Here is a 14742-nt window from a genome sequence, read left to right as displayed (position 1 = left end):
CTGTGAGCTACTATGATAGTTGTTTTTCCAGTGCAAGCTCGGTCTAGAGCCTCCTGCACAGACCTCTCAGATTCTGCATCTAGTGCACTTGTTGCTTCGTCGAGAAGCATGAGTTCTGCCTTCCTCACAAAAGCTCTAGCAATAGCTATTCTTTGCTTTTGTCCTCCTGATAGCTGAACTCCTCTCTCCCCAACAAATGTTTTGTATCCTTCAGGCAGGCCGGATATGAACTTGTGCGCGTTGGCAAGAGTAGCAGCCTCAATGATCTCGGCTTCAGTAGCCGAGTCATGGCCATAAGCAATGTTTTCATATATTGAAGTAGCAAACAAGCATGGTTCTTGAGGCACCACAGCAATGTGCCTTCTTAGGGACTTAAGGTTGTATTTCCTTATGTCCTTTCCATCAATCATGACTCGACCGGAAGATGGATCATAGAACCTCTGGATAAGTGCAATGACTGAGCTCTTACCACAGCCACTAGGCCCTACAAGGGCTAGAGTTTTACCTGCTCTTGCACGAAGACTGAGGTCCCGGAAAACAGGCATATCCGGCCGAGTAGGGTAAGAGAAGTCAACATGTTTCAGCTCAACTTCACCACGAAGCCGGTCAGGAACAGGTGTAGCATCAGAATCATCCGGCTCAATTTCAGTTCTGCGGTCAAGGAGTTCAAAGACAGACCTCATGGCTCTACCCCCCTTGATGAAGTCAGGAGCCAGAGTTAAAGTTTCAGCAGCACCATTAGCCGAGACCATGAGGACCATAAAAACTCGGATTGTTTTAGAGAAGTCAGATATTCCGTGCTTCACAAGCCAAGAAGCATACCAAAGACCAAGTGCATAGGAAGCATAGAGTGCAAACTGTGCTATCCCATATCCACTTCCAGAAATTTGTCCCTTCCAAAAGCAGCGTCGTAGAGGAATTTCAAGGTTCGAGACGAAAAGTCCTACGATTTTCTTTTCTGAATTAAAGGCTGCAACAGTCCTTACATTGGCTATAGCCTCCCCAGCAAGTTGTGTGGCCTTAGCATGAGCAGCTTCAAGGTCACCAGAGAAACCAGTCATGAACATTTTCTGTTATAAAAGTCAGTTCAATTAGTATCCATACACCATAACAAATGTGGGTTTAAAAAGAGCATGTAAACATGCCAAAGAGAAGTATCTTGAAAAGTTCAAACCTGCAAAACAGTGGCTGCAACAACAACTGGGAAGACGGCTACAAGGACGAGAGCAAGGCGCCACTGTAGTACAAACCCTGCAGTGCAAGCAACCAACATAAGTGCAGTGTTCTGCACAATTACCGAAATTCGATCTCCAATGGCTGATCTGACATTGTTGGCATCAAGAGATAGCCTTGCTGCAATTCTAGCACTCTCATTTTCTTCCTGATCGAACCATGCCATTTCGTTCTTGAGCACTGCACTGAACATTTTCTCCCTCACTCGTTTCGTGAGATTTTCCCCAACAATATCCCAGAAGAAATGCTGCAATGTATTGAAGATAAGAGCTGCGGATGAAAGTCCTATTAACAAGTAGCAGTACTTTTCTATTTCTCGGATCATGTGTCTGTGGTTTGGATTGTAATAGACACTGAGAACAGCACTAAGAACATAAGCAAAGAAGGCACTAAGGGATCCACAAACAACTGAACCTATAGAACCAATTAAAGCATAGAGCCATTCAGGAGAGTTCATCTTTGCAAGTCTCCAAAAGGAACTGGCTTGCTCTTTGAAGGCAAGCTTTTCGAGCTTGTAATTTGGATGTGATGCATCAATGGAAAGACTAAAATCCGATGTGGAGAAGTCAGATAGCCTTCTTGAGTATGGTGACCGGCCGTAAGAAGAGTTCCGAGCAATAATAGGTGAACTTACAGAGTTTCTTGCACTCGAAGGCCTGCAAATGAGTTCACAAGTTTGAGTTTTACAATACAAAATTATCTATATACTTTCATGAACAATTAATATGAAGTACAAAATGAACTTTTCTAGTGATATCAATGTTCAACAATGATATAAGCTACCTTGCACTACTCTTTCTAGCATTACTCATGGCAGTTTCATGGGCAGCCTCTTGCATCCTGATAAGCTTGGCATAGACTCCATTTTCGCCTTTGGCGAAAAGCTCATCATGAGTTCCAATTTCTGATACACTTCCTTGCTGAAGTACTGCAACAAGGTCAGCTTTGCGAATCGTGGAAAGGCGGTGTGCAATCACAAGTGTTGTTCTACCAATCATAAACCTATCAAGTGCTTCTTGCACAAGCTTTTCTGACTCGGAGTCCAACGCACTTGTCGCCTCATCTAGGAGAAGAATTGCTGGGTTCTTCAGCATTGCCCTTGCTATAGCAATTCTCTGCTTTTGGCCTCCTGAAAGTTGCAACCCCCTTTCACCTACCTGCCATTTCAAATTACTTATTATTAGTTCAATTCAACAACTGTACTTTTCTAAAGAGTTGTTAAAAGAATGAAGATACAAGTTCAGGCTTAGATTTCTAGTCATCATATAAAATTGCCTTTCAGATTAAGTAATTTTTTTGTTATGACTGATACTTTTTCCCTTAACTTGCACACTAAAAGCTAATCCAAACAATATCTATGATCATATATTATATTATACTATAGCAAAGTATATGTTTTCTTAAGTAATTCATAGTTTAGTGAGTTTAGAGTTGTACATAAACTATTTATTTATCTGTTTTACACAGTGAGGTTGATGCTATTCTTTATTTCTTTTGTTGTTATGTTCTAGGAATCCCTGGTTTGGTAAGTCTTTATTTAAGAATATATATTCCACCTCCTCTCTGTGTTCATGCACATGCATTGTTGACTGAAGCATGTTACTCTCTCTTGTTTCCAAATGCAATTTTGACCAGTCATTTTCTGGCTTTGACTTTAAGCAAAAATAAAACAAAATTGATTTTAAAAATTATATTAGCTTTGCTGTGTTGACTAAATAAATCAGTCTACCTTGATTTTAAAAAAAAAAAGAAAAAAAGAAAAAAAAAAGAGTTGCAATTATTGACTCCTATAACTAACCAAACAAGAAACATGATCAAGATCCGTAGACTTTGGGTTTCACATTTTTACAATGATAAGATTTAGAGAAATATGCATCTCTTGTACCATGCAAAATTGCCATAAAATATAGAGACATTATCCTCTTTTTGCACAACAATCTTTACCTACTGTAATAATTATTTTGAGATACATCATTATTTTTGTTATCCAATTTCATTTTCATTTTTATTTAGCCATATATTTTACTTAAAACTTCTAGAATTGGACTAGCAATGATGGTAACAACCCATGCTTGTATGCTAGTGTTAGATCTTAAAATCAAATAATGTGATTCTTTTCACATGGCACCACCACTACAACCACAAACATGCATTTACTTGTTATTGTTTCTTTGAGACAAAATGCAAAAATCTTTTTTTACCTAAACAGACACTTCAAAAATGGATAAAGCATTGCCTAACCTGTGTTTCATAACCTTCTGGAAGTTTGATAATGAAAGAATGAGCATTGGCTACTCTTGCAGCTTCTTCAATCTCAACTTGGTCAGCATCAGATCTTCCTAAGAGTATGTTTTCTCTAATTGTCGTCGCAAACAAAGCCGGTTCTTGGCTCACTAGTCCTATTTGCTGCCTCAACCATTTTAGCTTCAAACTCTTAACATCATTCCCATCTAACAAAACTTGTCCTACACACAATTTCTTCAATTAATTAGTGCCACATACCATACCATACCATATCATATGGCCTTTAATTAATATGCATAACTTCAGTTCCAGATTTTTTAACAAGCAAGTAAACTACATACTAAACGAGAATGCAACTTTACTTAGCCATCACTCAAATTAAGTGAGAAATTGTAACTTTTGAGTTTACCTGATGAAGGGTCATAGAATCTCTCTATGAGGGACACAACCGTGCTCTTTCCGGAGCCGCTGCTTCCCACCAAGGCTATGGTCTTGCCGGCAGGCACGCTTAAGGTGAAATTGTTGAGAATCCTAACATCTGGCCTAGATGGATATGAAAAGTCCACATTTTTCAGCTCCACTAGTCCTGTGACACTGTCTAACTCCACACCGGATTCATTGTTTCTCTCTATAGCCGGCTTGTGATCGATCACGCGGTAAATTTTCGCAGCTGCCACTCTGGCCTTTGTAAATGCAGCTATGCTTGGTGCAGACTGGGCTAAAGCCCTGTACGGATGAAAATCCTCAATAATCACTATGGTTAAAAATTGAACTACTAAGGTCATATAAAGAGGAATCATTTTCTGAAACAAGTTAGATTCTTGAACATGAAAGTAGAATTGATTAAGTACTCACAATCCACCAATACAAACAGCAAACATGGTTGCAATGGCTAATCCTCCATTGGTGTAGTGATGCCTAACTAGATATCCACCATACCAAAGCAAAAGAGCATAGCAGCAGAAAACAACAAAGTAAGTAGCACCCAATCCCATTCCCTTTGCAAATCCAGTTTTGTATCCAAGCTTCTGAGCAATCCTCAGTGCAGATGAGTAACCTTGCAGTGCTCTATTCTCCCCAACAAATGCCAACACCACTCTGATTTGAACAACAATCTGCAAAAAAAAAGGAAAAAAAGAACGGCCTCAACAACAATCACAAGTTCACAACACCACCCCAGATGAAAAAAAGTTAAAAGATGCTCCCAAGATTAATACTTTGGTGTATTATTGACCTGTCAACAACAATAACAACACCACCCCAGATGAAAAAAAAGTTAAAAGAAGCTCCCAAGATTAATACTTTGGTGTATTATTGACCTGTTCAACAATGTTGCCTGCTTGAGAAAGAGCTTCTTGGCTTTTAGCAGAGAGCTTGGCCAAAGTGGTTGTATGAATGGCTCCAATGACAGCTATCATAGGAACTACAGCAAGAGTGACCAGTGCTAATTGCCACACAGCACTGAATCCCACAGCAAACCCAGAAATAAATGTGCCAAAGTAGTGAATGAAATTACCCAACTGCACAATAGAGAAAAAAATCAAATATATTATAAGGGCTTTTATTATTATTCCAAACTCCAAGAACATAAAAGAAGTGCTTTTAACTTTTATTGCTCCACCTTCTCACTAATGGCATCTTGGACCATGACAGCATCAGTGTTGATTGCAGAAACAACGTCTGAGGTTCTAACCTCTGTGTCAAAGAATTGAATGTCTTGTTCTAAAGCAGCTTCAAGATACTTGATCCTCATCCTTGTTGATTGCCTCTCACCTGTCCACATCCAACATGAAATCTCTGCAAACAAAAACAAAATCATTAGCCCAACAATTTGGAGGAAAAAAAGGGGAAAAAAAAAAGAAGAAAATTCACCTGCCCATGATGATGCCCATATAGCAGCACCAACAACAAGGAAGTAAAATGCATACTGCAAACACAAACAACCAAAAATATTGTAAGCTCACTCTTCAATCTTCACAACAGAATCAACAAAAAGAATCAAACTTTGGACTTTGCTTCTGGTTTTTCACCTTAACAACTTCCTGGGTCATCTTGTCCACATTATTGGCATTGGAACCAAAAGAGTTCACAAGATCAGCAAAGAACCTTAAGAACAGTGGCAATGAACATCCATGTACCATTGCTCCAATTGTTCCAATTCCCATTAGGATGTGATCCAATGAATCAGCAAATCTGAAAAGCTCACCAAACCCAACAGGTTCAACACTTTCACCTTTTTCTCCACCACCACTAGTACTAGTAGCAGCACCACCATCTCTATTTGCTTCTGAAGTGACCTTCTCCACCATTTTTTCTTGCTCCTTGTATTGTTCTCCTCTTTGTTCTTCCTCCATTGATGCTGTTCTTGTTGTTGTTGGTGGTGGTGGTGGTTGTGATTCTCCTGGAACAAGCTCAAGTCCTTGCATTTCAGACCATTTCCAATGTTCAATGGTCTTTATCTCTTCCTCAGAATCTTGTTGTGACATTTTCAATTAAAAAACAAGGAAAATTCTCTTATTATTATAAGCTTTTAATGAACAACCTTCTTAGTTTTCCCACTATCACTACCTCTACCACCCTCCCTAGCTATGGCTATAGTTCTTGCTAGTAACGCACACCCCACCCACCTTCCTTTATTATCTTACTCTAACTCTATATCCTCCCTTTTATTGAGCTTCATCTTTCTGACTTTTTTTTAATAAAAAATATCATTTTTTCTGTTATGTATTCTCTCTCAATATATTTTTTTATTTTGGGTAATTAACTATTATTTTATCCCTTCATAATAAAGGGATCTTTCTCCTTCTCTCTCCCCATTATTTCACTTTTTATTCTTTCATTCTTCTTGTTGTGCGTGATATATGAGTAGGAGTGGAAGAATTTCTATTGTTTGAAACTATTATAATTATTATACGAGAAAACATAAATAGGTTTTCCATTTTTTATCTCGAAAATAAATAAATTTTTTATTAATTAAAAATACAAAATTTTTTTATTTTCTAAAACACGAGTACGAAGCACGGACACTTCGTCGAGTTATTGTGTCCGCGTGTCGGACATATTTTGAACACGACACTCACCGACATTCGTCCGACATGCGTGTCTGCTATGTCCAATTGTGTCTTAATAAAAAATAAAAAATTCTTTTTCGGACACTCCTAGACACACATAAATACAATTACGTATCCGCGTGTCCAGTCTTATTCTTAACATATATTCTTAAAATAATTTTAGATATAGTATATATTATTATTTATTAAAACAAAAAATATTTTAATATCAATAAAATATCAAAATATCATTACAATTTATCTAAAAAATACTTTATATTTTATATATATGCGTGTTCCCCTGTCATAAGATTTTAAAATTCACGTGTCGGCGTGTCTATGTCTGTTTCAGTGTCCGTGCATCATAGAACACGACACATCTAAGTCTCTCCAAAAAAAACCTATTTGTCTTTATATATTCTGTTTAATTAATAAAAAACTTATGTATCTTTAAATTATAAACTTAGAGATTTATTTTTTTTCTCTTGTTATATTATCTCATCTACTATTTACTTGATAATTGATATGTGATAATTACTTATTACCTTAATAATAATATAATTATTTTTAATATCTCATGGTTAATGCTTCTATAATAATAATAAAAAAAAAGTGAAGTATAGGTAGAGCTACATGGAATTACACGTGGAATATGATGTTACTGTGTGTTTGAGAGGGTTAATGTTGTTTATTCGGTTTGGTTCTGGTGTAAAAGCAAGGAAAACAAAGAAAGTGACAGATGGTGATGAGAACCTGCTCAGAGAAAAAGAAGAAATTTCTGAGACATGGGAGATGGATGGGAATTTGAGAAGAAAGAGAGAAGAGAGTTTTGATTACACTCCCGACAAACAACACTGTGCCAAAACTTGAAGATGAGTTTTTGACTTAAAAGAAAATATCATCATAACTAGTTTCTTTTTTTAGACAACTTTTTTGTTTCATACAAAAAATATAATTCAAATCCATTGCTTCAACACTATGCTTCTCCCAATCCAGAAATCTATTTCAAAGTTTTAAACATCCAACCAGTCATTAAATGGATAAAGGTAGAGATTTAAAAATTAAAAATTTAATTAAATTGAATAAAATAAAAATATGTACAAATTTAATTGATTTTTATTTTTTGATTGATTTATTACTAAATAATTTTTTATCTAAATATGATTAATTTAGTAATTATTTTTTATTAATCAAGTTGAACCAGTCAATTTAGTCTACGGCTTTTTTATTGATATATACATGGAAAATTTTTTATTTTCCATAATACGCATGAATGAAAACTTCTCCCAAATTGCACATGGCCAATTCGCAACCCTCACACACGAAATCGAAATAGGCACCATTTCATGCAAGGTGGCCACGAAATGGGTGCTGTCATCTGACACACGCCATACCAAGTTCACCAGCTACGAAATAGAGCACTTCAAGTATCTAACACACGCCATACTAAATTCACCAGCCACAAAATAGAGCACTTCAAAGATGACAGCACTCATTTTGTGGCCACCTTACAAAAAATGATGGTGCCTATTTCCATTTCATGGGTAAGGGTTGCAAATTGGCTATGTACAATTTGGGAAGAATTTTTATTAGTGTGTATTATGAAAAATAAAGAATTTTCCATGCATATATCAATAAAAAAGCCATCTATTTCATGTCCTTGATTTTCTTAAGAGAAAAAAAAATAAGTAAAATTCTTTAAATTTATCTTATTTATTATTTAAAAAATTATTTATAATTAATAAATATTAAATAAAACGAATTTAAACTTTTTTTTCTCTAATATTACTGATAAATTTATGTGAATTTCAACAAAAGAATAATAATATATGAATTTATGTGGGTTGGTAAGATTTTAATATACATAAGAAGCAAGTTCGTCACTGACTTAAATTAAATAGTAATTAACAATGTGGCATACGTATCTTGTTAAGTTTTCTTATGTGTACCTTCCATTACTGAATTTGGAGATGTAGGTAGAATTGACAGTTATAAATAAGGGTTGAAAGCTCCACTTAAAAGGTTTTCCTAAAGTTATCAAACAAATTAAATACACTAAACTACCAAAATAAATTAGGGAGTTTTTAATTAATAAAAATATATGCATTTAGCTTAAATAAGTTTTTTATCTCTATAAAAAAATTTTATCTAACAAAATTTAAAGAATTTCTATTTTAGTTTGCTATTTATTTACTTTTTTAAGTTCTAATATAACAGGTTAAATGTTAACGTTACAAATTTAAATACTAATATAACATGAGTCATATCAATGTTTAATTTTTCTATTGATTTATTCTAAAAAATAGGAAGACTTATTTGATAAATATAATTGTGACTTTTCATAACAAACAATTTAATATTAACATAAATATGATAAATGAATAAAAATTGTATATAATATATTATCTTTATATATAAGTAGTCATAGCCCTTATGAAATCTCTAATGATGAACAAATTATGTGTTAAATATTGTTATAGATATTTACAAAACATCACTAATATTTTGTATTTTTATAATTAAAATAATATTTTTTTACAAAATATCATTGATATTTTATATTTTAATAATTAAAATAATATTTTTCATTATAAAACATCCTTTTGCAATTAAACAAAAAATTTTATTAAAACGTCATTGCTTTTTATACTACTACCACAACATATGTAAAACACTAAAATAATAAAATATTTTTGTATTTTATATTAAAATACATTTGTACAATGTGTAGAATGGTTTGTATTGTGTTCGATTCAGTAAGATATCAGATGTTTATTATTCCTGATACCCAGATGGTTATTCTGGATAGTATAGGTGTATTGTGTTTGATAAATTAGTAGTATTTTATTCTGGATATTCATTTTTAATTTATATTGGGCCAAATAAACAGCCCATTATACACATTGTACAGATACTCTATTGACTCTTTAACGAAATTCTAAAATTATTTATATATAAAAATTTTAGCCCATACTTATCATGTAATATCTCATGAATAAAAGAAATAATCCCTTTCTAAAAGTACACAAATTTCCTCTTCCAAGTAAAATTCTCTCAAAAACTTCAAATCAAGAGCTTTATAATTGTACAATTGAAATTTTATTTATATCAAGAGGGAATATTTATATTATTGAGCCACCCCAAAATTGTTGCTCAAGATCCATAGGAACATGAAAGTTTGCTAAGTAATTAAGATTTTAATTATTTAGTTAGTCCAACAGCAAAAATGCGGTCAAAAACCTGAAAACGTCACTCACTTGTAAAAAACAATGCAATTTGCAAATCTAAAATTTCAAGCATCATTCATTATTCATCATTAAAACATTGTAACATGTTAAGAATCTTATGCTATTAAATTGAAGAAATCAAAGCACTACTATTCAGCAAGATTGTCAGGCAAAATCGTCGACATATCTTGGGATTCCTCCAAAAATTTGATTCTTTAATGAAAATGACAGCAAATAAAACCATTTAGTATTTTTAAAAAGAATTTATCTATTTTGTGACCTAACCACATATATTAAATTTATAAATTAAAAAAATAAAAAATTTAAATATTTAATATATTTATTTTATATTTATTAAATAAAAATATTTAAAATTTTTTATTAATGACAAATTTAGAATAAATGACCATTTGTATCCATAAAAGATGAGAACGCTGACATATATATCAACGCTAGATCAAAATTAAACTTATATCCATACAAGATATTTTTTGTGTGACAAAAGTATTATGTCTTTCGAAAGTTGGAGTGCCACGTAGGATACTTCTGTCACACAGAGGACATCTTGCATGGTAAAAATTTGATTTCGATCTAATATAAATACATATCTCAATAATTTCATCTTTTATGAATACAAATGATCATTTATTCGACAAATTTATTATGTGCTCTTAAAGCACGTATTAACTAAATCCTTTTAAAAAATGGACAACTACCCTTAAATCAGAGTTGAATTAAGATGTTCAGAACATTGATCATGCTTAATTTATATATCTTCACACATTATTAAATTACTAATATCTGTTTCAGAGGCTGCAAATTAAAGCACACCTTCTTAATCACGCTTTGAATTAATTTAAAATTTTAAAGCCAATAACGTGGATGATGTTATTCATGTACTATATAGTTCTGACTTCTGACAATGCTAAATTCCTCTTCAATTTTCATTTTTTTAAAAATAAAAAACAAATTGTTTAATTAAAATTAGTTAGTGCTAGCGTTGTGTCAATAATTAGAAAGTATGTTTTAGGGTGAATAATGCCAGCTTTTGAAAGAGAAAATATATCTTTTTAATTAGGAGATAGATGAGATCAAGTAAAAAGATTAGTACTAATGAAATTAAATTATTAATTAATTAATATATATATGATAAGTGAGATTAATTAGGGAGGGAAATAAAGGTAAGTGTTGGATTTCTTTCTCCCACTTCACGTTTGCCGTACAGTGATGTCTTAAGGATCAGTTCTTTCTGTGATTTGTGCCCTTCACTTTAGGGTATCTGTCCTCCAACATGGAAAAAGGGTTTGGCTTGTGGAATGGGACAACTAGCATCACCACTTTTTATCCTTATATTATTAATTACTATCTAATTTATTGGAAATTAAAATTTTTCCCTATTAAACTTGCTTAATATTAACTTAGTGTTTATGCTTTGAATATTTACATCAATTTTATTATTCTTTCATTAAATAAATAATTAATTATTAACCATATGGTTTATGTAATATTAACTTTATAGGTTAAGTATGATTTTAGTTTTTAAGGTATAAGTCGAAATTTTTTATCCCCAACTTTATTTTTCATATAAAATCGTTTTTTTTATTTAAATATTAAAAGTTTGGACTAAATTATCCGAAAAAAATTAAAATTAAAAAAAAAAAGAAAAATATTAAAAGAAAAAGAGTGTTTATACTCCTCTAAAAAGGGAAGGGAAGAAGAAAAAGGGGAAGGAAAGAAAAAGAAGAAGTTGTCCATGATCCATCTTTACTTTCGCTTTCGCCGCCATCTCCGTACGATTTTGGTCCTTAAAATAAAGATGATTTTAAAACCAAGTTAAACTTTAGGGATGATTTTGTATACAAAAAAATGTTGGAGACGAAAAAAAAATTCGTCCTATACTTTAAGGACTAAAATCGTACTTAACCCTAACTTTCATTAAGCATCTTACACAGTTTGTATAATATCTTTTAGTTCGACAGAATAAAAATTAATTTATCGCAAATTTAAATTTTATTTAAAGGTTTTTAATTTGTCCTGATTAATGAGTTGCTACATGTTATGCATATAGGACGAAATTTAAATTACCAATAATTATTTTAACAGATTAGTGAGTTAAACACTACTTAACTAATCAAAGTTGGTTAATTTATTTTATATTTATTTTATTCTAAAATGATTTTAAAATTTAATATTTGATATCATTTGAAAGTCAAAATTTAGTTTTGAAAAATATTTATTTTATAAAGAAAAGTATAAATATGTAGAAAACAATATTTATAGTAAAAAAGTGCAGCCATATAGATAAAGAAGCTTGATAGGCCCCGTCTCAGCATGCAAGAAAGTTTCTGAGCAATCAAATGTCACGTTATATGAGATAGGAGAAGAGTGTTGAGAGTTGAAAAAGTGCATCATCAATGGAAGATGAGAGTCTTAATAACATGGTAGAGCCAAGCTACATATGCTATGTACAACCTTATTTGGCAAAATCTTAAATTCAATTCCAGAAAGTCACCATTTACTCACACTTCTTTTCTGCCTTTTATTTGACTTTGACTACTTGTTGCCGTGCAAAGTTATTTCTTTTAGGGATACGTTTGTATTTTGAGATCGAGACTAAGAAATTGAAACTGAATATTGCGAATTAAAATTTTAGTTTTGGAATATAAAATTTTAGTTTTTTTCATATTTTTGAAAATTGAGGATACATAAAAAGGAATATGATCTTTTAGGTAGTGTTTAAAAGAGAGATAGAAACTGAGAGATTGAGATTAAAAGATAGAAACTGAAAGACAAAGATTGAAATAAGTTTTAGTATTGTATTTCGTGTAAAATGGGAGATAGAGACTGAAATAAAAATGAAACTCTAATTTTATTTATACAAAGAGTAAAGTTAAAATTAATTATTTGAAATTTGGGTATTTAAAGTATAAAATGTTATTAAAGTTTTAGACTTTTAGTCTCCTAGAGGTACTGAAATACTGAAATTTTGAGGATAGAGACTGAAATTTTAGTACTAGTTTCTAAACCAACAAACATGATATTGAGTTTCAGTCTCTCAGTTTCTGTCCCCAATTCCTCAAAACAAACGGTACCTTAGAGATGGATCGGAGACTCAAACTTTAATAATATTTTTTTAGATAAAGTATACTTTTTGTCCCTAAAGTTTGATAAAAGTTTCAAAAATAGCCTAAGTGTTATTTTGTTTCAATTTTGTCCTAAAAATTTTCGATTTGCATCAAATATACCCTTGACGGCTAATTTTTCAAAAAAATTAAGACCGATTCAACAATTTCATAATAACATCCCCTCAACACAAGTAAATCAAACATAATTTTCATACATTATTGTTAGATTGGTCTTAAATTTTTTGAAAATTTAGCCATCGAGGATATATGTGATGCAAATAAAAAATTTCTAGGACAAAATTGAAACAAAATAAAATTTAGAAGTATTTTTAAAACTTTTACTAAACTTCAAGGATAAAAAATATACTTTACCCTATTTTTTTAAAATATTCTCGTTATTTTATACTAAAAATAATATAAAAACTTAATTTAATTTATATCTCTTAGTCTCTGTGTCTCATGATCACTCTTCCAAATATGCCCTTAGCTTCTTCCTCTAGGATTATTTATATAATTTTGACTAAACTTGAAGGAGAACAAAGTAATATATCCAAGAGTAAATTATCAATTCTTTTGTTATAGAGAATTTGAAAATATAAACTAATTTGATGTTTATTAAAAATTGGATTAACTCAATAAAATTTTAATCCAGTAATTTTATCAAATGTTTTGAATAATTTCATCGAATTAATATAAACTTTATGACTATCGAATTAGATTTATATTTTTCATAGTTAAAATTCTCAATATTAAATTTTTTATAATAAAAAATAGTATTTTAATTTTTAACTTCAAAATTGGAAAAAAAAAAAACATATACATTATTCTTTGATGGAAAAGTTATTATTCAATATAATATTCATTGTATATTTCCATGTGGCTTTGTTTTGCTGATTTAATTTGAAGCAACCGCGCGAGGAGGATGGAGATTAGAGAAGCATTCATTATTGTGGCATTTCTCTACTTTGCTTATGATTAAATAATAGTTAATATTTAATATACATAATTTTCTTATAGAAGTCAACAACATGCTTATGCTTATTTTCTTAATCAACATTTGACGAAAAATGATTCAATTCGATTAATCATTCTTGTTATTCCTTAATATTTGATCAATTAATTAGAAGCTGAATACTGAATTTGCGGATTGACTTAGTGGCACATGATTGCTTTCATTTGACTATTTTTATTTAGTTTTTAACCTACAAAATATTAACAAACTCATGCATTATTCAACCCTCGTTGAATATTCAAACTTTTGGAGTTGGACATCACTTTAATTTATTAATTAATCATAACAATCTAACAATGTACGTGTATAAAGAATGTCGGTGTAATTATATACTAAGTATTACTATTAAGGTTGATTTTAGTGATTAAGCTAAGGTTTCTCTATATATGATATTCCCATTATCAACTACTTGTAGTTATATTGACTTTTGTACATGTTTACACACATAAGGGATTAGTTAATTAGTTTTACATTTACATATAGGGGATAATTTTTTTTGTTCTTTTGAATTTTGAAATATATATATGGCTAGATTTAGCTCTCACTACAAGAGAAGAGAGCTATTTTAACACTGTCTTTTTTAACAGTCATAATTAAGTGTAAAAATTAATATATATTTTTGACAAATATCACAAATGTCAAATTTTTTATGTTTTTTTTTATGAATAATTTGACCGTAGAAAATTACTCATCAATTTTAACACTCATTTGTTTTCAATTTATTCCACTATTCCTCTTTTTCTTTGGGCTCCTTCAATTTTGGCATTACACTGCTCTTAGTTTGGGATCATACTACTCATTTTTTATCTTCAAAATTTCAATTTATTCTTCAATTTCAAGATTTCATCTCA

The 14742-nt window shown here is 31.2% G+C and overlaps 1 protein-coding gene across 1 annotated transcript in view; it reads right to left on the bottom strand.

The window, feature by feature from the left end:
• The window catches only part of LOC107626474 (ABC transporter B family member 1), a 7002-nt gene extending 711 nt beyond the window's left edge, over positions 1-6291 (bottom strand). Inside the window, exons 1-10 of the mRNA XM_016329362.2 lie at positions 5508-6291; positions 5350-5404; positions 5099-5274; positions 4797-4997; positions 4333-4592; positions 3887-4203; positions 3475-3698; positions 2017-2390; positions 1175-1889; positions 1-1070 (exon numbers count right to left, since the gene is read on the bottom strand). Of these exons, the coding sequence (XP_016184848.1) occupies positions 1-1070; positions 1175-1889; positions 2017-2390; positions 3475-3698; positions 3887-4203; positions 4333-4592; positions 4797-4997; positions 5099-5274; positions 5350-5404; positions 5508-5963 (3848 nt within the window). The 5' untranslated portion in view covers positions 5964-6291. The remainder of the gene's footprint in view (positions 1071-1174; positions 1890-2016; positions 2391-3474; positions 3699-3886; positions 4204-4332; positions 4593-4796; positions 4998-5098; positions 5275-5349; positions 5405-5507) is intronic.

The sequence above is a fragment of the Arachis ipaensis genome, chromosome B02, assembly GCF_000816755.2.
Source record: "Arachis ipaensis cultivar K30076 chromosome B02, Araip1.1, whole genome shotgun sequence".
Classification (NCBI taxonomy): domain Eukaryota; kingdom Viridiplantae; phylum Streptophyta; class Magnoliopsida; order Fabales; family Fabaceae; genus Arachis; species Arachis ipaensis.
Note: the sequence above shows the minus strand (reverse complement) of the source record. Positions and strands in the feature narration are given on the sequence as shown.